This window comes from Aquarana catesbeiana, linkage group LG11 (assembly GCF_042186555.1).
Source record: "Aquarana catesbeiana isolate 2022-GZ linkage group LG11, ASM4218655v1, whole genome shotgun sequence".
NCBI lineage: Eukaryota > Metazoa > Chordata > Amphibia > Anura > Ranidae > Aquarana > Aquarana catesbeiana.
In genome coordinates, this window is record NC_133334.1 from 115,726,766 (window position 1) to 115,751,422 (window position 24,657).

Below are 24,657 nucleotides of genomic sequence, written 5' to 3' on the forward strand. Positions count from 1 at the left end.
TTATCCACGTCAAACCACTTTCCAAATCTTGCCACCTCAACATCTCCAAAATACACCTCTTTCTAACCAATGACACCACCAAGCTCCTAGTTAGTCATCTCTTGTCTCGACTACTGCAACTCCCTCCTCACAGGAGTACCTTTACATGGGCTATCCTCCCTTTAGTCCATCATGAATGCTGCTGCCAGGGTCATCCATTTTACCAACCAGTTTACCAGTTCATCCTTACCAACCGCTCAGTGTTTGCTACTCCTCTCTGTCAATCCCTCCGCTGGCTTCCGCTTACCCAACAAATTAAATTCAAGATACTAACAACGACTTACAAAGCCATCCACAACCTGGTCCCCAGCTACATCACTAACCTAATCTCAAAATACCAACCTAATCGTTCTCTTCGTTCTGCCCAAGACCTCCTGCTCTCCAGCTCTCTTGTCACCTCTAATGCCCCGTACACACGGTCGGATTTTCCGACGGAAAATGTGTGATAGGACCTTGTTATGGGAAATTCCGACCATGTGTGGGCTCCATCACACATTTTCCATCGGATTTTCCAACACACAAAGTTTGAGAGCAGGCTATAAAATTTTCCGACAACAAAATCCGTTGTCAGAAATTCCGATCGTGTGTACACAAATCCGACGCACAAAGTGCCACGCATGCTCAGAATAAATTAAGAGGTGAAAGCTATTGGCTACTGCCCCGTTTATAGTCCCGACATACGTGTTTTACGTCACCGCGTTCAGAACGATCGGATTTTCCGACAACTTTGTGTGACCGTGTGTTTGCAAGGCAAGTTTGAGCCAACATCCGTCTGAAAAAATCCTAGGATTTTGTTGTCGGAACGTCCGATCAATGTCCGACCGTGTGTACGGGGCATAAGACTTTTCCAGAGCCTCTCCCATTCTATGGAACTCCACACCCCAATATGTCCAGTTATCTTCTACTCTGTTTGCTTTTAGACGGTCGCTGAAAACCCTCCTGACTTTACCTAACAACTGTACTTTAATTTTCTCCATCAGCTCATCCCCCACAGTTATTACTTTTTGTATCACTTGACCCTCCATCCTGGATTGTAAGCTCCAACCGGCAGAGCCCTCTGATCCCTCCTGTATTGAACTGTATTGTAACTATACTGTCTGCCCTCATGTTGTAAAGCGCTGTTGACGCTATATATAAATCCTGTATAATAATAATTGCTCTGTGGTCCAGTTCTGATGCTCACATGCCCATTGTAGGCATCTTTGGCTGTGGACATGGGTCAGCACGGGCATCCTGACCAGTCTGCGGCTACACAGCCCTGTATACAACAAACTGTGACGACCATTTTTTCTGCTTTCAACGCTTCAACTTCAGGGACAACATGTTCACTTGCTGCCTAATACGGTATATCCCACCGACTTTCAGATGTCATTATAATCAGATAATTAATATTATCCACTTAACCTGTCAGTGGTCATAAAGTTATGGCTGATCGGTGTATATTAGGAATATAGCACATATGGTCCCTTTTAGGGACTAATAGGACCTCTAGAAGGCAATAAAAAAAGCTAGTTCCAAATTTATAACACTAATGCCAACAGCCCCATCTAGTGATCATCAGAGGACATTACACTCAGAATTGAAGATACCTGGATCCACCTAGCGGCACATTGCGGTATTACATGACACCTTACCTGTGTAGCCGCTTCCCGCAGCGCTTCTCCCATCAGGCCCAGTCATGACAGTGACCGAGGCCACTTCTGGTCCGTCCCGTACAGCAGCAGCCGCCACCGCAGCCACTGCTGCCGCTGCCTCTGATAACCCGAGCCGAGATGCTTGAGCCTCGTCCATCTCTCCGGAAACAGCCGAACACACTTCCGGAAACACACGAAAGTGGACCTCGGCAACACCCGATCACCCTCTCCGGAAAGTAAAAGGAATGAATGGGATAGCGCGGAAAGACCCGACAGGCTACGGAAATTCCCGAGCTCTCCGCGATCTCCAGCGGCTTTGACCCGCTCACGGAAACCACCGAGAAAAGCCGATTCTCACCGAAGATGGCTCCGGGGCCGAGTGTACACACCCGAGCGCCAGAGACCCAGTGTGCATGCGCGAGATACTCATTCCCAATTGGTGGAGCTCTGGTCTCCGTAATGGCACATTTTGAATACCAGTCTTTTATGTATTCTCTTTGCCATACTGTATTGCATTTTCCATGTACACTGTATCCTCTTATGTCGGCACAATCCCGCGCAATACTATAGAAACTTTTATTCTGACACAGGTGCAGTATTCTGTACACGGGAAGCGTTATAAATCTGGAAAATCGAGTTTGCCTTTAACAAAGATGGCTACCCTCGCGTTCATTAGGAGTCTCTGGCGCTTTAGTGGCGGAAATAGCCGAGAATCTCCGATCTCAGCAGAAAGATGGCGCTGTACAGGAGAGGTATGTGAGAGACGCGTTACCATAGTGACGGCAGATCCCCCCAAACCAGGCGAGAACCCCATTTCTGGTGTCTGGTGAGGTGCTGGAGGCAGGATAGAGAAATATATAGAGCATTATTATGGGGTGTGTGTGTCTGCATTGAAGAGCTATATGTCCATGCTTCATAATAACTGTGACCACATCAATACATACTAAATCAATAGACCAAGTAATATTTGTATTATTGTATCTCACATATCCGTATTGTGCTATCATGGAGAACCTAGTCTGCACACCAAACCCACAGCGCCCAACTGTCTGTGATTTCTAGGGACTCTCTGTGATTTCTAGGGACTGTCTGTGATTTCTAGGGACTGTCTCTGATTTCTAGGGACTGTCTCTGATTTCTACGGACTGTCCATGATTTCTAGGGACTGTCTGTGATTTCTAGGGAATGTCTGTGATTTCTAGGGACTGTCTCTGATTTCTACGGACTGTCCATGATTTCTAGGGACTGTCTCTGATTTCTAGGGACTGTCTCTGATTTCTAGGGACTGTCTCTGATTTCTAGGGACTGTCCATGATTTCTAGGGACTGTCTCTGATTTCTAGGGACTGTCTCTGATTTCTACGGACTGTCCATGATTTCTAGGGACTGTCTCTGATCTCTAGGGACTGTCTCTGATTTCTAGGGACTGTCTCTGATTTCTAGGAACTGTCTCTGATTTCTAGGGATTGTCCCTGATTTCTAGGGACTGTCTGTGATTTCTAGGGACTGTCTCTGATTTCTAGGGACTGTCTGTGATTTCTAGGGACTGTCTCTGATTTCTAGGGACTGTCTCTGATTTTTAGGGACTGTCTCTGATTTCTAGGGATTGTCCCTGATTTCTAGGAACTGTCTCTGATTTCTAGGGACTGTCTCTGATTTTTAGGGACTGTCTGTGATTTTTAGGGACTGTCTGTGGTTTCTAGGAACTGTCTGTGATTTCTAGGAACTGTCTCTGATTTCTAGGGACTGTCTCTGATTTTTAGGGACTGTCTCTGATTTCTAGGAACTGTCTCTCATTCCTCCTTATTTGTCCCTCATTTTGGTCTGATCTATATAGTTGTATATAAAATGCACTTTTTATCTTTTAAAAAATGTTCTCCTTTGCTAAACCTTTCATCCAATTTCTAGATTGCTCTATTTGTAAATTTAAAAAGCCAGTAAAAGGAATAATAGTGGTAAAAAAAGCACTTGTGGGTTTAACCAATAATTTTTTTTGTATAATTCCCCTGTAAGGGGGCGTGGCAGGGGGTGTGTCCTATGCCTACATACTAGGTGTCCCTCATTCCCATCTCAAAAAGTTGGGAGGCATGTAAACCTGTGTGTTCAATAATACAAGTAATAGGGTGGATTTATTAAAGGCAAACACACTGTCTACTCTGCAAGTGTAGTTACATTCATTTTCTTAGTAAATGAGGTGAAACTTCACTTTGCAAATACCCAATTAGGTGAAGGAAAATAAAAAAAAAAAAACATCATTTTTGCTCACACGATTGGATGATGGAAATCAGCAGAGCTTTACCATAATTACTAAGCTCTGGGGAAAATGAGTGCAACTTTACTTGCAAAGTACACAGTCTTTAGTAAATCCACCCCGATGTCCATTCCAATTGCAGAGCGCTGTATAAAATACATCATATCTGTTTATTCTGCATTTTAGGCCTCAATTACATGGGGTGTAGTACAATGTATGCCTATGTGAGGGCCGTGTTTGCCTGCATGGGGTGCACAGGTGTTCCAGGCATGCTTACGCACGCAGTCCCATTCATGTCATTTGGGATGCAGCAGCTGCAGAGACACGCCGCCACTGATCCCAGCTTGACAGCGGTGCAAGTCAAAGTGGCTCTAAAAGCAGAAGGTTTTTCTATCGTAATACATTCTATGCATTAAGATAAAAAAACTTCTGTGTGCAGCAGCCCCCCCAATACTTACCTGAGCCCCCTCTCGATCCAGCGATGTTGCACAAGAGACTCAGCTGTCTGGGACTCTCTCTTCTGATTGGCTGAGACACACAGCGGGTGCCATTGGCTCCCGCTGCTGTCATTCAAAGTCAGTGAGCCAATGAGGGGGCAGGGCAGAGGCACGGCTCCATGTCTGAGGCTGGGTTCACACTATTGCAAATTGGATGTGTGTTTTCCCGCATCCAAATCACATGTCGGGAGATTGTGACCGGCTCTCTAAGGAGCCGGTTCACACATCTCCAAGGCGGCTCTGGTGCAAATTGCACAGGAGTCCTGTGCATCTTCTGGTCCACTCCAGGTCCAAATTCATCCAAAAATTCGGACTGAAATGGGACCTGAAACGGTGAACAGGGACGGACCGGACCTCCTGCTGTGAGCTGCTCTGTGCAGCAGTGTGAACTCAACCTTAATAGACACAGAGCAGTGGCGGCTCAGCTTGGGTGCCCCATATGAAGCAAAAAGGAAGTTCTGGACAGCCGCACTCTGGAATATAGCCTTTATTGTAAAAACTCCAAAAATACAAGCCACAGCAGAAAATGGGACAAACTGACGCGTTTCACACTTATCAGTGCTTATTTACAGAGCTATGATTAAGCACTGTTAAGTTTGAAACGCGTCAGTTTGTCCCATTTTCTGCTGTGGCTTGTATTTTTGGAGTTTTTACAATAAAGGCTGTATTCCGGAGTGCGGCTGTCCAGAACTTCCTTTTTGCTTCATTTGCTATATACTTAGCCTGCACCTGGTATTCCAGTTTTGAGGAGAGTCTTGTATCCATATATCCACCTGGAGCAGTGGTCCCTTCCCCTCCCCCTTCTGTTTCTGGATGGGGGCCCCCATAGCAAGCTGCTTGCTGTGGGGGCAGGAGGGAGGGGCCAGGAGCCCCGGCGAGGGACCCAAGAAGAGGAGGATCTGGGCTGCTCTGTGCAAAACCACTACACAGAGCAAGTAAGTATGATGATTATTATTTTTAGACCAAAAAAAGGAAGACTTTAGAATCACTTGAAGGTACGCAGCCCAGAACACAGTGGGTATACAGGGCCGTACACCCACGCAGATATCAATTTGGGAGCAGAGGCTGTGTCCATGCAGCCAGGGCCGCTGATAGAAATCATGGGGCCCCGTACAACCTACCTGATGGGACCCCCTTCAGCCCCACCCCTGGCTCCGCCCCAGACCCTGCCTTTAAACAAAGTGCAGGTTTGTTTTCAAGTAATATTTATCTTTCTCCAGCCTGTTATAAATTTGATTATCCAAAATTAATATTGTTTTCAGATGAGAACAGACCTCTCTAATATCTATAGGTGGACCTGATCTGACCCTCCATTCACTTCTATAGAGAGATGGATGTAAAAGGACTTGTGTCCACCTACATCCACCTACCTCCAATCCAATCCGCTAAACAAAATGGAAAAGAATCCGTTCCCCTCCATCTAGCGGATCGGATTGGAGGGCAGTTGTGTGTAAATGGACAGCCGGTTTGTTCATCACCAGCCACCCTTAGAGCAGAGTGGGCTGTGTCCATATCTACTCTGCATAAGCTGAGTGGGTACGGACTTGTCATCTGCCCACGCCGCTCAGAGGGGCATCAGGGTACAGATCCCCCACTGAATAACCAGATTGAGCCCCACATGAAAGAAGCCTTATGATAACACGCAGCACAGGTTAAGATCATCAGCATTATGATAACACACAGGCAGCAGTCAGCAGGTGCTCTATCATGGCTGGCTCTGTCACAGTGTGTCACATGACATGGCTGTTGGGTGCTGACCAGTTTAAGGGATTAATGATAAGGGGTTAATGATGTCAAGAGGTGCCCATGTCTTACTTTGTAAACTTACTACCTGTCACTATAGCAACCCAACACATTGTGCTGCTGTGCGCAGACATGACGGAAGTGTCACTCACTGTAAAGAAAGTTGAAAAAGTAAATAGTATGATGCGCTGAACTACACATAACACCCCCTTCACTGCAGCCAAAAAAACGACAGCTGCCCGCACGCTAAAATGGACTACAAGTCCCAGCATGCTCGCCAAGACAGTTATTTACATGGATAAAATATGTAAAATCCACTTCAGAGTTGCTTGGTAGTCAATATTCATGGCGAGCATGCTGAGACTTGTAGTCCCAATACTGTTCACACTTGCCAGCAGTGGCGTCGCTAGGGGGTGGCTTTTGGGGCTATAGCCCCGAATCTGGAGCCCATAGCCCCGAGTCTCTGCAGGGGTCCCCAAAGGGAGGGTGGGCTCTCTGTGGACTGTAATGTAAGGGGGGCTCTCTGGGGACCCTGATGTAAGTGGGGATATATATAGATATATATACACACACACACACACACGTACGTACGTATATTACCGGTATGTACATGTGTATGCCCGCCCAAGCATATGACTTTCTTTACTACGCTGCTATGGGCTTTAGCCCCAGATCTTTTGTAGACCTAGCAACGCCCCTGCTTGCCAGCGTTTCTGGTTCCCCTTTTGATAAGGTAAATATTTATTCCTGAGCTACCATGTACACGAGGATCAGGATGGAACTGCTGCAAGCACCAAATAGAGGTCAATCCATACCCATATGTAGTAAATAGAGTGAGGATTGGTGCTGTGCTGTTCACAGATTATTCAGATAGAGAGAGAGAATCGTGCTGCTAAAGGTAGCAGTACACATAAAACAAATGCAATTTCATACAAATAATAAATGGCAAATGTGACTGGTATCAAAGTGCACAGTGCATGATAAATTACTACTGAGACTGATATCAAAGTGCAAGGTGCGTAATAAATGCTAAAAGTGCAATATTACTTCTGTATCTTAGATATGTGCAAGAAAAATATATAAAAAACAATATCAACTGTGCAAAGTCGCAAAGTCAATTGTGCAAAAATACGCAAATAATTTCTTGTGCAAAGTGCAAATATCTTGTGCAAAATCCAACAACGCTGGCAAACAAGCTCGCTGCTCGTGGAGCAAGGTCCTTTTAATCCATTTGTTATGTGAGTACCCTGAGTTTGTTTATTAATAAAACGACGTTGTTTAAACACTAAACATACTACACTATCTGGAACCCCCCTCTTTCTTCTCTTATTACCTCTCCGTGCTACTACCGAGAGACAAAGCAGTTTACAGAGCCCGACCTATCCAGGAACATATGGGAGAAGCAGCGATTACTGATCTATACATATATCTATACATATATGCGGTTACCTCATTACTGCAAGGTAAGAGACCACTCTCACTAGTGTGTATTTTTGTCACGAAGAGGAGACATACATTCTTCAGCACCTCATGTTTGGCACATTTGAATATTTATTGCACAAAGAAGAAAGAAATCTATTGCAATTTGCATAGTTCAATTGGACTTTATTGCATTGCACACAGTATTATTGCACTTTTGCACAGCATTGGACTAGATTTTTATTTTTATTTTCTATTTTGCACATTTTGTTGGATTTTGCACAAGATATTTGCACTTTGCACAAGAAATTATTTGCGTATTTTTGCACAATTGACTTTGCTACTTTGCACAGTTGATGTTGTTTTTTATATAATTTTCTTGCACATATCTAAGATACAGAAGTAATATTGCACTTTTAGCATTTATTACGCACCTTGCACTTTGATATCAGTCTCAGTAGTAATTTATCATGCACCAGTCACATTTGCCATTTATTATTTGTATGAAATTGCATTTGTTTTATGTGTACTGCTACCTTTAGCAGCACGATTCTGGTTCCCCTTTTGACTGTTGTTGAATGGTGGAAAGGCTTGGAGAGGAGTCGGGAGAGGAGAGCCTTGTACCAGTGTCATGTCTATGGATTATGAGTTTGCTTTTTATCATCTCCCATGTGAATGTGTTTTATACTTATATTTATGAATAAACTAGTCCTACTGCAATTAGAGGCGCCTGTTCTTTTCCTTCTTTATATGTTCCAGCATGACGTTTCCATGTTCATTCAACACCTTTTCATATTCCAGCAACAACTTTTCACATTCCAATACTACATTTTGCATTTTTCATAAAAGAATAAATAAATGAAACCAGTAGGGAGCGTGGGTACCCCCCCCCCCCCCCCCTTATAATAGTCACCACAAGTGTACAGAATCTGGTACCCAAGAACGGTTCTCTCATCAGTAGAACCCCAGAGACATATACAAAATCATCAGGCGGTTTAACTCTCCAATATCTACCAAAATAACAGTTGAAACAGAGCTGACTATAAACCCAAAATGCTTACTAAAAATAAATTACAAAAGCAAAAAGTTGTTTAGTGAAAAACTGACATATGTCCAAAACAAACAGAAAATGGTGATCCACTAAATGACTAAAACACCACCTGCTTTTGGTACAAGGTAGGCTTATATATCAACTTTGTAAACTGCTCATGAGCAATCATCTCATAATTCACACTTATTGAATTACAATCTCTATCTGTTTAGCAGTCACATAACATTTTAACTGGTATTTTTATTTTTTTTTTACAGGAAAGAGCTCCTTGGTTGTATCCTTCAGACGTTGTATATCATTGTGTTATTTGGTTTTATTTTGCTTGCAGCTTGTATTTTTTTCAAACACCACTCTACTTCTGTGTTGTAGCACTATGCACCATTTTCCCCACATACAGTGCCTTGAAAAAGTATTCATACCCCTTGAAATTTCCCACATTTTGTCATGTTTAAACCAAAAACGTAAATGTATTTTATTGGTATTTTATGTGATAGACCAACACAAAGTGGTACATAATTGTGAAGTGGAAGGAAAATCATAAATGGTTTTCATTTTTTTTTACAAATAAATATCTGAAAAGTGTGGGGGGCATGTGTATTCAGCCCCCCTGAGTCAATACTTTGTAGAACCACCTTTCACTGCAATTACAGCTGTAAGTCTTTTTGGGGATGTCTCTACCAGCTTTGTACATCTAGAGAGTGACATTTTTATGCCATTCTTCTTTACAAAATAGCTCAAGCTCTGTCGGATTGAATGGAGAGCGTCTGTGAACAGCAATTTTCAAGTCTTATATACAGCAATCAGTGTAGCGCTGGACATAAGAGTGTAACTGGTGATTAGAAATTGGTGCACAATCTCTGATAATGCTAGGGTGTAATGCCGAATAAACAATGTAAATACACCAAAAATAATCATCTAAAGCTTATATCTATACAATACATAGTGATATTCCTTTTAAATATGGGACCATGCCAGAAATAGGTATGTGTGAAAAGAATAATAAAAGTGAAAAATAAAATAAAAAGTTCAAAAAAGTGTCCCAAATAACAATGTGTAAAATCCAAAAGAGATCCGGAGGAAGATATATTGCAGGATTCGGGAATATTCGATCCACCTCCCGTGCAGCCCACCACCAAATGGTAAAGATGAAGGCTTACCAGAAAGCCTGCGACCGCCCTTACTCAGGGGGGTCAGAACAAGCTTAGTTGTGGAAATGTCCAGGGATGATGGAGCCTCCGAGTCCTCTCTCACTACATCGGGCAGGCAGCCCACAGCAACGGGAACCCCGAAGAAGAAGTTCACAAGAATTCCCTCAATGTTTCTTCTCGGAAAAGGTCAGATATAAATGAGCAAAGATATGAACATGACTGGATGTCCAGACCGACAGGTAATGGCTCAGTAGTGCAAACCACATGGGTCTCAGCCCAACCCAGAATCCAGAAGAAGATCAATGAATCTAGCATGGGTTGATGCTAGATTCATCGGTCTGGACATCCAGTCATGTTCATATCTTTGCTCATTTATATCTGACCTTTTCCGAGAAGAAACATTGAGGGAATTCTTGTGAACTTCTTCTTCGGGGTTCCCGTTGCTGTGGGCTGCCTGCCCGATGTAGTGAGAGAGGACTCGGAGGCTCCATCATCCCTGGACATTTCCACAACTAAGCTTGTTCTGACCCCCCTGAGTAAGGGCGGTCGCAGGCTTTCTGGTAAGCCTTCATCTTTACCATTTGGTGGTGGGCTGCACGGGAGGTGGATCGAATATTCCCGAATCCTGCAATATATCTTCCTCCGGATCTCTTTTGGATTTTACACATTGTTATTTGGGACACTTTTTTGAACTTTTTATTTTATTTTTCACTTTTATTATTCTTTTCACACATACCTATTTCTGGCATGGTCCCATATTTAAAAGGAATATCACTATGTATTGTATAGATATAAGCTTTAGATGATTATTTTTGGTGTATTTACATTGTTTATTCGGCATTACACCCTAGCATTATCAGAGATTGTGCACCAATTTCTAATCACCAGTTACACTCTTATGTCCAGCGCTACACTGATTGCTGTATATTTGATCTTTGCCTTATATCGAGGTTATAGTGTTTAGCAGCAGGATTTTACTCAATCTTTGTCACTTACGATTCATTTATTTTTCACATCTTCACATTTATGCACGTAGCGCGGTTCCTTATTTATTTATAATTTTCAAGTCTTGCCACAGATTCTCAATTGGATTTAGGTCTGGACTTTGACTGGGCCATTCTAACACATGAATATGCTTTCATCTAAACCATTCCATTGTAACTCTGGCTTTATGTTTAGGGTTGTTGTCCTGCTGGAAGGTGAGCCCCCACCCCAGTCTCAAGTCATTTGTAGACTCTAACAGGCTTTATTATAAGATTGCCCTGTATTTGGCTCCATCCATCTTTCGATCAAGTCTGAACAGCTTCCCTGTCCCTGCTGAAGAAAATCATCCCCACAACATGATGCTGCCACAAATATGTTTCACAGTGGGGATGGTGTGTTCAGAGTGATGTGCGGTGTTAGTTTTCCGCCACACATAGCGTTTTGCTTTTAGGCCAAAAATTTCATTTTGGTCCCATCTGACCAGAGCACCTTCTTCCACATGCTTGCTGTGTCCCCCACATGGCTTCTCACAAACTGCAAATGGATGTCTTATGGAGTGCACGACTAATAGTTATCCTGTGGACAGATTCTCCCACCTGAGCTGTGGATCTCTGCTGCTCCTCCAGAATTACCATGGGCCTCTTGGCTGCTTCTCTGATTAGTACTCTCCTTGCCCGGCCTGTCAGTTTAGGAGGACGGCCATGTCTTGGTGGGTTTGCAGTTGTGCCACACTCTTTCCATTTTCAGATGATGGATTGAACAGTGCTCTGTGAGATGTTCAAAGCTTGGGATTTATTTTTATAACCTAACCCAGCTTTAAACTTCTCCACAACTTTATCCCTGACCTGTCTGGTGTGTTCCTTGGCCTTCATGATGCTGTTTGTTCACTAACGTTCTCTAACAAACCTCTTCACAGAACAGCTGTATTTATACTGAGATTCAATTACACACAGGTAGACTCTATTTACTAATTAGGTGACATCTGAAGGCAATTGGATCCCCTAGATTTTAGTTAGGGTTATCAGAGTTAAGGGGGGCTGAATACAAATGCACGTCACACTTTTCACATATTTATTTGTAAAAAATGTTAAAAACCATTTATCATTTTCCTTCCACTTCACAATTATGTGCCACTTTGTGTTGGTCTATCACATAAAATCCCAATAAAATACATTTACGTTTTTGGTTGTAACATGACAAAATGTGGACAATTTCAAGGGGTATGAATACTTTTTCAAGGCACTGTACATCTATTGTTACCCTGACTGTACCAAGCAGTGCACACTTTATGCACCTTTAAAGTGATAAATCTGGCAGTATAAGGTCATCCAGTGCTGAGCCAGGAATACCTAAAGTAATCTAAATGCAATGTGCTGATGTACAACAGCGGACCTGCCGTACTTTCCCCATGTGCTGATGTTTACGTAGAAAGAGAATTCCATAGTTAATCAATAACTGCCTAGATAGTGTTATGAGGTCTTAATACTGTACATCCCCAGCCCATGTAATCTGGGTGTAAAAAGTTTCGATGCTGTAACGTTATATTGCAGGGGACTATAGCAAAACCATTAGACTTCCTGCCATAACATCTTCCTTTTTATGGTATATTCTTGGTATAATGTAAGTGTAATAGGTCAAAGACGGTGCCAAATGAAAAATCCCTAGGAGCCCACAGTCTTTATTGTTCAACTGGTTACAATAAACAGGGCAAAAGACAGCCAACACAGTCCCCCTTCACTGGGGCTGGGTGAGGTGGGAGAAATGCATTAGCTGTCTTTGCTCTGCTTGTTGTAACCAGCTGTACAATGAAAACTTTGGTCTCCTAAGGATTTTTCCTTTGGCTCCCTCTGAGCTGTGACACATGGATTTCTCAACTCAGGTAAATATTCTTCTCCTGGGGATCCCAGTCTTTGTGATGAGCTGTTGAATGCAGGATAGTTGAGCTCAAGTAATGACTTTATATACATTTTAAAAACCTGTGAAGACCTGTGTCCAGTGTTCCTCTACCACTACCTCTTGGCCATAGTATAATCTGGCCAAAGTTCTGTCTTTAGTCAGGAGGCATTGTTTTCCTGTGTTTGATGTGCTTTTGGAACATACCTCAAACACAGGTCAGCAGAATCCCATTGACTTTAACAAAGCAATACACATGGCAGTTCAGAGGCTGCATTTGACCCAATTTGTGTTTCTTCGGGTGCAGCTTGCCCTATTAAAGTGCGTGTGAATTTCAGCCTTTTCCTGTAAAATGCTCAGCTTTCCATTTGAACACAGCTGTGTGCATTTGTATTAAGGGTGAATTCCAGGAATTCAGCTCCTTTTGTAAAAAGTGAAGGCACATTATGAGTTAAGTCCAAGGAGGTGCATAACATCTCCTGTACTTCTCTCTATTATTTATATCTGCAAGATTTTTAGTACTGGCTGATACTTCTGATCTCTGCGTCTTAAATAGTAGAGTCGCTGCAGCTGCTTTGCCCACCCCTCCACCTATCCAATCACAGATGCCATGGTATTATGTGAACCCATTCACAAATTACAAAGGCTTCTGTGAATGAGCATCAGAGGGAAGGGGCAGGCATAGCTGCTCTGTGAGCTTCTCTTCTCTCAGATCCCAGAGTGTCTCTCTGGCAGAGCAGTAAGCCTGTAAGATGTAAATAATAGAGAGAATTCTAGGAGATAAAATGCACCTAGTTGGACATAAAGCAGTGAGAAACTGGGCAAAAAAAAGGGTGTTCCTTGAAGGTTTATGCCATATGCACCGCATACTAGAACATTATGACATATCTTTCCAACGAAGCCCTTTAGCGGTGCTTCCATCTTTACCCAGTCTTCTTATTTGATTTGCGGGCTATGGGCGTTTGAATGGGCAGGGCCCCAATGACATCACTCCCACTGCGGCACGCTGCTGTCCATTCAACAGCATACTGTGTTCCCTGAATGCAGAGCGTCAGTGCGCATGCGCGGGTAACGTCGTCAGCTATTGCTGATGTGAATATCTCCTAAACGATACACATTTAGGAGATATTCATTGTACCTGCAGGTGGTTTGCCTGATTGTAGGCTTACCTGTAGGTACAATTTAAGATGGTGAGTTTACTAGCACCTTAAATCATAATATGCCTTCACTTTTGGCTGCATTCCTGAAATTCAGCTTTAAAAACAAAGCTTTTGGCTAGAACACCCACCAACATGAGCCCTAAATATGTTGTAAAACAGGTGTTTTATCATTTACAACTTGATTGTGCTAATGTGAAATTCTAAACTATGTTCCAAGCCTTTCTCAGAGGAAAACCCATCACATTTCAAGTACAAAATTCTCATCTTTGCAAATTTCCTTAACACCATTTTAAACAGCTGTCATCTGTTCCTCTCCAGATCCTACTTTATGTCAATCTTGTATATTATGTGTTTTATTTTCTTGCTACACTACTAATGATTATTTATAAAAGTAAGTAAGCATTGGGTCTCATGGAAAATTCCTAGTCAATTCTAAGTACAAACATAAGACAATTATGTGTGATAACATGTAAAACAAATGGAAAAGTATCAAATAAATATTATATTTGTTTTAAATTCTATAACCTTTACAAGGCGTGTGATTTACTGGAGGCCTAGAGCATGTTCACTTTGTAATATTACATTTTTACTTAGCTTTGTAAATGTGTTTAAAATTGACTTTGCAAACAATACCCAGTTGAGCTAAGGAAATGATCCATTGAGGGACACATTAAGTCTTTCACCTTTGGGTTATACTGCCACCTGCAGCAGGATTGGACATTGGACCCTGGCATACAAAAAACATTTGCCAGCCCTGTATAACCCCTCCTACTTATCAGCATGTCTTCATTTTTTTTTACTAATGTTCTAAGAGGATGGATTTTTTTCTCCAGCTCTGCTGTGTTTATGCATCACATACTAGCACATTATAAAATGCTTATCTTAGAACGAAGCCCTCCAGCGAGCACTGTCACCGTTGACAGGGCTTTCATCTTCTCCTTGTCTCCCTTCTGGGTTCGCTGGCTCCAGCTGTATGAGTGGCCGGAGCCGCAATGACATCACTTCCGCGCATGCATGTGGGAGCCCTCGGCTCCCGGCGTGGAGTTCTGAAGAGCACATGCCCCGGTGACATCACTGGCTGCATCCAGTGTGAATACCTCTTAAACGGTGCACCTTTAGGAGATATTCATTTTACCTACAGGTAAGCCTTTCATTTTACCTACAGGAAGCCTTAAAAATCACAAAGCAGACTTTACTACTGCTTTAAACTTGCCTATAGTTGTTTTTTTTCTTTGGTTTGCCAGTGTCCATTCCTCCTGTAGGTGCCAATGTAACCCAAAGGTAAAATACGTCTTGTGTGTCTCAGTGGACTCCAGAAAAAAAAAATGTTTTTCTTGCACATCAGCAAAGATCACCTTGCTAAGTAAAAAAATCACCTTGCACATACTTTAGTAAATAATCCACAATATGTTTTTTTTTCCTGAAATACTTATTAGTATCCAGGAGGGGGCTTCACCTCGGTCTGACGTACCTCTGTGATAATCCCACTTCTTTGTCCTGGCACAGAGCAGGTTCTGTGTGAGGTCGAGGCACTAGATAGCTTTCGGAGTTCGGTCAGACTCAGAAACAGCCCTTACCAAGTATTTCAGAAAATATACTTTTATCATAGGTGCACAAGGGAACTAAAATACAGTACATAATAGAATTAGGAAGGAAAAGGGAGAGGGTTCACTTTAATATTATCACAGCCAAGTAATGCTCTATTGAGTGCTGACTTGTGCCTCGTATTCACCACTTTTTACACTGTATGTCTTATTTGCAGGTCAGGTGTTTAGTTATCCAGACTCTAACTTGGCTTTAGATCTTGGTCTTCTATTCCTCATGGTAATCCTTGAGTCTGTGCGGTTGTACTTGGGTAAGTAACAATGCATCTTTCTCTTGAAACCTATTTTCTGGAAGAAGACAAAGCAATCAAAAAAAGCTTCATAAAAATAAAAATCCCTCAGATAATTGCAATCCCTCTCCCCATAGCGTTCCTGTGAAAATGTTTTTATCTGCATGTCCCTGTGGGCAGCTTTAATATTTTGTTTAGTTTTATAGTCTGTAATATACACCAGTCAGCTATATCTTTATGATCACTGACAGGTTAAGTGAATAACACTGATTACCTTGTTACAATGCATTTGAAAGTCAGTGGGATTTATGAGGCAATATGTAAGCATGTTGTATCTGAAGTTGATGTCTTTAACCACTTGCCGACCAGCGACATCCCCGTTTGTCACTAAACCTCAAGTGGTTATACCAGGATAATACCAGCAGCTGCAGGCATCCTCCCAGTACCGTTTTTTTAGAGCTAGTGGTGGGCTCTCTCAAAAGCAAGTCCGATCCATGGAGGCTCCGCTTCGCAACTTACAGAGTGACGGCTTGATGCCAGATACCACAGACCTTCAGAGGTCTACTGGCGTCCATGCCTTGATGGGTCAGGGCTGTTTTGGCAGCAAAAGGAGGACCTACTCAGTATTATGTTAAATCTAAGTCTATTGAAAATTTTGCAGCATCCAAATAAAAATAAAACAGAAATTATACCCTTAAAAATGAGGGTATGTTCACAAAACACAGTGGAAACTGAAATTGAATGAATATATTATCAAATGAGAAGAGAAGTGAACTAGGAAAGCTAACCAGCCATGTTCCAGGGCTAACCAGCCATGTTCCAGGGGAGCCAAGTAAGTTGGCAGCGTTCGTGTGTACCCAGTTCTTGTGCCGGAGCGATTTCATGCGTTGCATATGGTCCATCCTCTACCCACTCCAAGAGAGTCGCGACACGGGTTGTTTGCCAATGGTGAGGTATAACCAGCCTAGCAGCCGTCAAGCACTGGCGCGAGATGCCCAGTTTAATATGCTTATAGAAACCAGGGAGAACAGAGAGTAGAGCCACCTGGGGCATATTGTGGACAGCTGAGTCCGAATCCATGACAGCACTATAGATACACAGAACCAGATCCCAAAAAACGTAAATGGGGGGGTATTCCCACTAATCATGTAACAAGGAACTGGTGCCCATTTGACAATGCCACCAACTATCAGAGACTGTAGGATAAATCACCTACTCAGTATTAGATGGATGGTCATAATGTTAAGACTGATCGATGTACAGTATCCCACAAAAGTGAGTACACCCCTCACATTTTTGTAAATATTTTAGTCTATCTTTTCATGTGACAACACTGAAGAAATGACACTTTGGTACAATGTAAAGTAGTGAATGTACAGCTTGTATAACAGTGTAAATTTGCTGTCCCCTCAAAATAACTCAACACACAGCCATTAATGTCTAAACCACTGGCAACAAAAGTTAGTACACCCCTAAGTGAAAATGTCCAAATTGGGCCCAATTAGCCATTTCCTCTCCCCGGTGTCATGTGACTCATCAGTGTTGAAAGAGCACAGGTGTGAATGGGGAGCAGATGTGTTAAATTTGGTGCTATCGCTCTCACTCTCTCATACTGGTCACTGGAAGCTCAGCATGGTACCCCGTGGCAAAGAACTCTCTGAGGATCTGAAAAAAAGAATTGTTGCTCTACATAAAGATGGCCTAGGCTATAAGAAGATTGCCAAGACCCTGAAACTGAGCTGCAGCACGGTGGCCAAGACCATACAGCAGTTTAACAAGACAGTTTCCACTCAGAACAGGCCTCGCCATGGTCAACCAAAGAAGTTGAGTGCACGTGCCCAGCGTCATATCCAGACGTTGTCTTTGGGAAATGACGTATGAGTGCTGCCAGCATTGCTGCAGAGGTTGAAGGGACAGGGGGTCAGCCCCTTTAGTGCTCAGACCATAATCTCCACACTGCAGCAAATTGGTCTGCATGGCTGTCATCCCAGAAGGAAGCCTCTTCTAAAGATGATGCACAAGAAAGCCCGCAAACAGTTTGCTGAAGACAAACAGACTAAGGACATGGCCTGCGGTCTGATGAGACTAAGATAAACTTATTTGGTGTTAAGCGTGTATGTCGGCAACCAGGTGAGTACAAAGAAAAGTGTGTCTTGTCTACAGTCAAGCATGGTGGTGGGAATGTCTTTGTCTGAGGCTGCATAAGCACTGGGGAGCTACAGTTCATTGAGGAAACCATGAATGCCAACGTGTACTGTGACATACTGAAGCAGAGCATGACCCCCTCCCTTTGGAGACTGGGCTGCAGAGCAGTATTCCAACACGATAACGACCCCAAACACACCTCCAAGATGACCACTGCCTTGCTAAAGAAGCTGAGGGTAAAGGTGATGGACTGGCCAAGCATGTCTCCAGACCTAAACCCTATTGAGCATCTGTGGGTCATCCTCAAACGGAAGGTGGAGGAGGTTAAGGTCTCTAATATCCACCAGTTCAGTGATATTGTCATGGAGGAGTGGAAGAGGACTCCAGTGGCAACCTGTGAAGCTCTGGTGAACTCCATGACTAAGAGGGTTAAGGCAGTACTGGAAAATAATAGTGGCCACACAAAATATTGACACTTTGGGCCCAATTTGGACATTTTCAAAGGGGTGTACTCACTTTTGTTAGCGGTTTAGATATTAATGGCTGTATGTTGAGTTATTTTGAGGGGACAACACATATACACTGTTATACAAGCTGTACACTCACTACTTTACATTGTAGCAAAGTGTAATTTCTTCAGTGTTGTCACATGAAAAGATTTAATACAATATTTACAAAAATGTGAGGGATGTACTCACCTTTGTGAGATACTGTATATACATGGTGGTGGCCGCATTAACTACTTAAATATACATTGGGGGAATTTATCAAAACCGAGGCAGCCAGAATCTGGAACAACTGTGCATGACAATCAATTTTTGCATTTTCAAATTTAAACTGAACAAGCTCAAAATAGAAGTTGGTTGGTTGCCATGCTCAGCTTCCAGATTCCATCTGCTTCAGTTTTAAAAAATTCCCCCAGATGTATACTTCTTGCTTAACACTACTGCACAATGACTGTTCCTCACTCTCAGGGTAAATCTGTGGAGTTGGTATGACCTTGCTGAAAACATAGCCCTCTACAGTCTATGAACATATGGACACTATAGGCTCTAAGGCTGGCCACAAATGGGGCAATATTTCAGATTAGACAGAAGTTAAATAATCAGTGAGCTGGCTGCAAAATCGGTACAAAACAAGTGCTGACGAGAATGAAGGATGTCAGTCATAATTATTTTCTAGCTTCTTCGCTTCAATAAGATTTTGATAAATGTTAACAATACAAATAATCAATTAAAGAAAAGAGCAGGGGTTAGAACCCTTGTCAGGTTTTTGTTGATGTCTGTGTCCTCGTTAGGGAGAGTCAGCTCTTCATTTGTCCTTGTGACCATTGTCTCCAAAACTATAAGTGAGAGAAAGCCCCAAATTTTTAGTTGTCATCAGAAGAGGAATAGAGGGGATAACTTCCAATAAGGACATTTCTTCCGGTGACAACCATGTAAGAAGTGATTTCCTTCACAGTGGAGAGATTTCCTTACACTTCCTATTGTGCCTACTGGACAGGAAGTTAAAGGGGTTGTAAACCCTTAAGGTTTTTCACCTTAATGCATTCTTTGCATTAAGGTAAAAAACTTCCTGTCATGCAGCAGCCCCCCAGATTCCCCCTTTTACTTACCTGAGCCCCGTGATTCTCGTGACGGGAATGAGCACACCAGTTCCGGACGGTGTCTTGTGTCCTGATTGGATAGATTGATAGCAGCGCAGCCATTGGCTCCCACTGCTGTCAATCAAATCTAATGGCGCGAGCGCCAGAGGGGACGGGGCTGAGTCCTGCTGTCTGTGTCAATAGACGCAGAGGCAAGACTCGGGAGCGCACCCGCATGGGTGTCCTGAAGGAGAGTACTTCTCCGACGGGGCACTCAAGAAGAGGAGGAGCCACCAGCGCCACTGAGGGACCCCAGAAGAGGAGGATCGGGGCCACTCTGTGCAAGACCAACTGCACAGAGGAGGTAAGTATGATATGTTTGTTATTTAAAGAAAAAAAAAACTAGGGTTTAGTAACACTTTAAGGAAGTCTCCTGAATAAGACCAGGAAAAGGAATAGAAATTGTAACCATTCACTACTCTATCCAAAATGGCAACAATGTTTTAGATGTATTTTAAAGTAAACTGGTAAAAGAGAAATATGGAGGTTGCAATTGCACATTTACTTCTGAAAATGCTAATTACTGGCTGTGTCCAGCTTCAATACTTCGGAATCAATGACCCAGAGTAAGTGTGCATCAAATGAAATTCAGGGAAATGTCATAATTCTTATACTTGTTTAGGATCATTAACTCAATCTATTGAAGCCAAAACATTAACCTGACAGCCATGCAGCTAGTATTTTCAGCAGCAGCATCCTACATATTTTCCAAATGTCACATTTCCTTGGTAATCACATTCCATGATATGTATATGACCACTAGATGAAGTATTTACACATCTGTATATGAGAAATGATCAAAATAGGGAACATCAAGAAAGTGAACATGAATAAGACACTTTAAAAATGACTTTCATATAAATGTTATGAGTAGAAGGTTGGGTTTAGAGTGTCTATGACTAGCATGGTACAACACTCTGCTGCTGTATAAATGTTATCATAACTTAAAATAAGTACTTTTTTAATACACTATAGCTTCCCTTTAATGGCCCCAATAAAATAATGTATCCAGTAAACCTATAAAGCATGAAACTCGATGATGTTCCAGTGTAGCCAAACACACAAGAGACTTAATTAATCAAAATCAAGACATCTGTTGACGGCACTTGTTAGCATCCCGATATGTTTACTGTTGCCAGGGATTGGAAGTCCCTGGAATCATGCTCTTTATGATCCAATAAAAAGTACCGTTGCATCTATAGCAAAATTAGATCTGTTGGACTGAGGTATGATATTATCTATTGTAGTGGTACATTTGACCTAATTTAGGCACGTATTATACTTTCTCATTATAGCGGTTATAAGAAGTTAAGTCTACTTTTCACAAGAATATTGTAAAATACAGTCAATTGTCACACGAGCCAGTTTGTAATTAACTGTTAGGAAACATTTTCTTTCTTTTTTACTTTGCAGCCATCTTATACTGTATCATTCCCAATCCATGTCCATCTCAATTCTAGATACATTGAGGCTGAAATATACAAATATGAGTGGATGAAACATATCCTTGTTTCCTACAGCAAATAGGGTTCCATTTGTTATTTTCTTAACCTGCTTTGGAAAACTGAAATCTGATTGGTTGTTATGGGCAGTGATGCCTTTCTCATTCCGTTTTGTATAAATTAGCCCACCCTTGTTCTGAAAGCTTGGGTTTAGAACATTAGTAATTGATGCAACAAAAAAAATTATGGGTCATTTTATAACTGTCACACATTTTATCAATTACAGGAACAATGGGAAATTTAACAGAAGAAGAGCTTCCCTTAGGATCCAGTCTGATTTTGACTATTGGCAATGTCTTTCTGTCTGTATATTTCCTGGTGTGGGAGACATACATCCTAAGAGCAGATCTCATCATAAATGCCCTCCTGTTGGTTCTTTATGGACTGGAAGCAATCCTAGAAATTTTCACCATTGCCACATTTTTCCGTTAACATTAACAGCACATTGTAGTGTGTATATATATATATATATATATATATATATATATATATATATATATATATATATATTTAAGACTCATGTTCAGAGAAGAATTTGAAATAACATTACGGTCAAAAGACAAGCAAATAAAATATTTGGCAAGTAGTAAAGGGCATCTTTTACAAAGAAAGCCTGTACAAGGACTGTATGGATTTAACGCAGATTGCAGCACCAAGAAGTTAAGTATTCGGTTTTACTTTAGTGGTAATTTAAAGCAGTAGTAAACTGCACCAATTTTTATTTTTTTGTATCCCTGCAAGGTAAAGGCATAATGTGCTAGTTTGCATCGCATTCTAGCACATTATGGAATACCTTAGAACAAAGCCCACTAGCACTGCGCTATCACCGCTGAGAGGCGCTTCTATCTTCACCTGGTCTTCCTTCCATGTTCCGTCCTCTGGCCCTCTGATTGGCTGAGCCACGATTATGTCACTCCGGCACATGTGCGGGGGAGTCTGGGAGCACGGCACGGAGCTCTGAAGGGATGGCACGACTATAACGTCTCTTCAGAGCGCATGCGCCGGTGACATCAGCAGCTGCATGAAGTGTGTAAAGCTACTAAACTGTGCACGTTTAGAAGATTTTCACTGCTCCTACAGATAGGCCTTATTATAGACTTACCTGTAGGTACAAGTGCCAAAAAAGGGGTTTACTACCGCTTTAAAGGTTTAGGGGAGGATCAGGATTAAGACTTATTAAAGTGGTAAAGCTATAAGGAAACAACAATAGTTTGGGATAAAAGTGATTTTTTTTTTTTTTTACTTTTTGAGTATTTTTTTTGAACATTATAAACAAAGACAATACTATACTTTACTTTTATGGGCTCATTTAGGCCTTGTTCACACTTGCTTAAAATACTGACACTGAATAAAAGCGCCTATAGCGTTATTGCACATTGTTCATCGCATTTGACACGTGTTTTAGGGGCATTAACAACATTCTCCAAATACTCTATGCACATTTGATGTGTGTTAAAACGCACCCCAGACGCATTTTTTTTGTAGGTCTTAAATGCACCGACACCCGTAGTGCGTTACTATAGACTTAAATGGAAGGAGCTGAGATGCTTCAACTCCTTCCAAACCCCACATGAAGCACAGCAACGCGATGCAAATGCTTCATGTTTTGATAATGTGAACACCTCTGTGTGCTGTTCATAGTATCAAATGCAGACTGCTTTACTAGGCATGTGAGGAGCATTAGAAACACACCTCAAACATCTGTTTTTAATACCAGAGGAAACCGGGCCTAATGGCACGTTTTCAATGTGTTTTTGATGTGTTTGCGTTGCCCCCCTCAGTGTTGGTTTTCTATTGTATACATTTTTGCATTATCATCTTGGCTAGTAATGCTAAATGCATCTCAAATGTGCTGTAATGCCATAGGGGCATTTGTGGTGCGTTTGCAGTGCCTTTGCAGCATGCATACTTTGACAACAATGGAAGTTTTGGGGAACGGTAAAGCCTAGGTAATGCGACCATGTGAACAACACTTGGCACTGCAATGCACACAGTTTTGACAGGCGTTTGTGGAGCGTCAAAAACACTTATGAGATGCCTGCTTTTGAAAGTAGTGTAAACTTAGCCAAAGTGTTAGAAATGAAGCTTTTAAGTGTTACTAAACCCACAACAGTAAAATCAGTCTGTATATGCAGCATAGCATGCTTGTTATACTCACTGTGGAACTTAAGGCATTAATCCTCTGCATTGTGTAAAATGGCTGTTTTATCCTATATGCACAGACCCCCCCCCCAATATCTGTCTGGGGAAAGTCAGCTAACACACAGGCAATAGCCAACCTGCACATGCTCAGTTGTGTCTTTTATGCTGGAGAGAACAGTTTCTTGTTCTCGGTGATAGCCAGGTCACATGATATTGACATCACACATGTGGGCGTGTATACAGCCTGCAGTGAGAAAATCTCCACCTTCCTGAACTCTCAGCACTGAAGAAACTGTGCAGTTTATGATGAAACTGTGGTATACAGATCTAGGAACCAGATCTTCATAGCTTATAGCCTGACAATCTTGGAAATTCTCTACCTGTCCCAAAATGCACACCTGGGTATAGAAAGTATAGCAATGCATTTATTTTACTTTTTAAGTCTTGACCATTATAAACAAAGAAAATATGTACCAAACCACTATGAAGTTAGGATTTCAAAGGTGTTAAGAGTGCTGTTTATATCTAATGTCCTGTGTATAGATAGTTGTTTCCTGAGCGGTTATCAACGTTTTCTCATCACTGGAAGAAATAACTTTACACAGTGGGGTTGATTTACTAAAGGCAAATAGACTGTGACTGTGCAGTTGCACTCTGCTCCAGAGCTCAGTAAATGAGGTGAAGCTTCACTTTGCAAAGGATACCCAATTACGTGCAAGGAAAAAAACAACATTTATGCTTGCACATGATTGGATGATGGAAATCAGCAGAGCTTCCCCTCATTTAGTAAGCTCTGGAGTAAATGCCCTTGCAAAGTGCACGGTGTATTTGCCTTTAGTAAACCAACCCCACTGTCATATTATTCTAAGCCAAGGTAGGACCATTAAAACAAGAACATTTTCTATGTAAAGGTGGTAATCCTAGCACAGGAATGTATAATAAGAGCAAAAGGCAATGTGCCTAAAATCTGGTGCTTTGATGTTCCATGTTTTTGAGATCTAAATATACAAAGATTTTCAATTTTGCATCTATACTACATCATTCCTCATGAGCCTGTCAAGGTTCAGCAGGTCTGAACCAGAGCAAGCACTCCGGACCTATGATGTAATATATTTTTCTCCATGCATTGGGGTTAATTTACTAAAGCCACATAGACTATGCACTTTGCAAGTTCCCCAGAGCTTAGTAAATGTTGTGAAGCTCTGCTTATTTCTATCATCCAATCCTGTCCAAGCAAAAATGCTTTTTTTTATTTTCTTTGAACCTGATTGTGTATAAAGCTTTACCACATTTCCCAAGCTCTGGGGAAAATGAGTGCAACTGTACTTGCAAAGAGCACAGTCTATTTGCCTTTAGTAAATCCACCCCAATAATTACCTTTCAATATGTTCTCCTACACTAATTGTCTTTAACATTAATGTATGTGTCTTAACAAACTGTTTAAAATATATGAAATTCTGAAATGTATTTTTATACCAAATTTGTATTCCACTTTTTTATATTATAATCTATTTATAATTGTGTAGTAATTTTTTCTATAAATAAATTACCTAATTGCATTTGAAACAATA

At 41.8% G+C, this 24,657-nt stretch overlaps 2 protein-coding genes across 4 annotated transcripts in view; one reads left to right on the forward strand and one right to left on the reverse strand.

The window, feature by feature from the left end:
- Positions 1-2,108, reverse strand: part of DEAF1 (DEAF1 transcription factor) — an 82,149-nt gene extending 80,041 nt beyond the window's left edge. For all 3 annotated transcript variants that reach the window (XM_073604926.1, XM_073604925.1, XM_073604927.1), the window contains exon 1: positions 1,674-2,108. In XM_073604926.1, the coding sequence (XP_073461027.1) occupies positions 1,674-1,830 (157 nt within the window). In that variant the 5' untranslated portion in view covers positions 1,831-2,108. The remainder of the gene's footprint in view (positions 1-1,673) is intronic.
- Positions 1,660-24,657, forward strand: TMEM80 (transmembrane protein 80). Its single transcript, XM_073604928.1, has 5 exons — positions 1,660-2,425; positions 8,891-8,907; positions 14,116-14,209; positions 15,581-15,673; positions 21,171-24,657. Exons 1-5 carry the CDS (start codon positions 2,407-2,409, stop codon positions 21,374-21,376), a joined length of 429 nt encoding a protein of 142 aa, XP_073461029.1. The 5' UTR covers positions 1,660-2,406; the 3' UTR covers positions 21,377-24,657.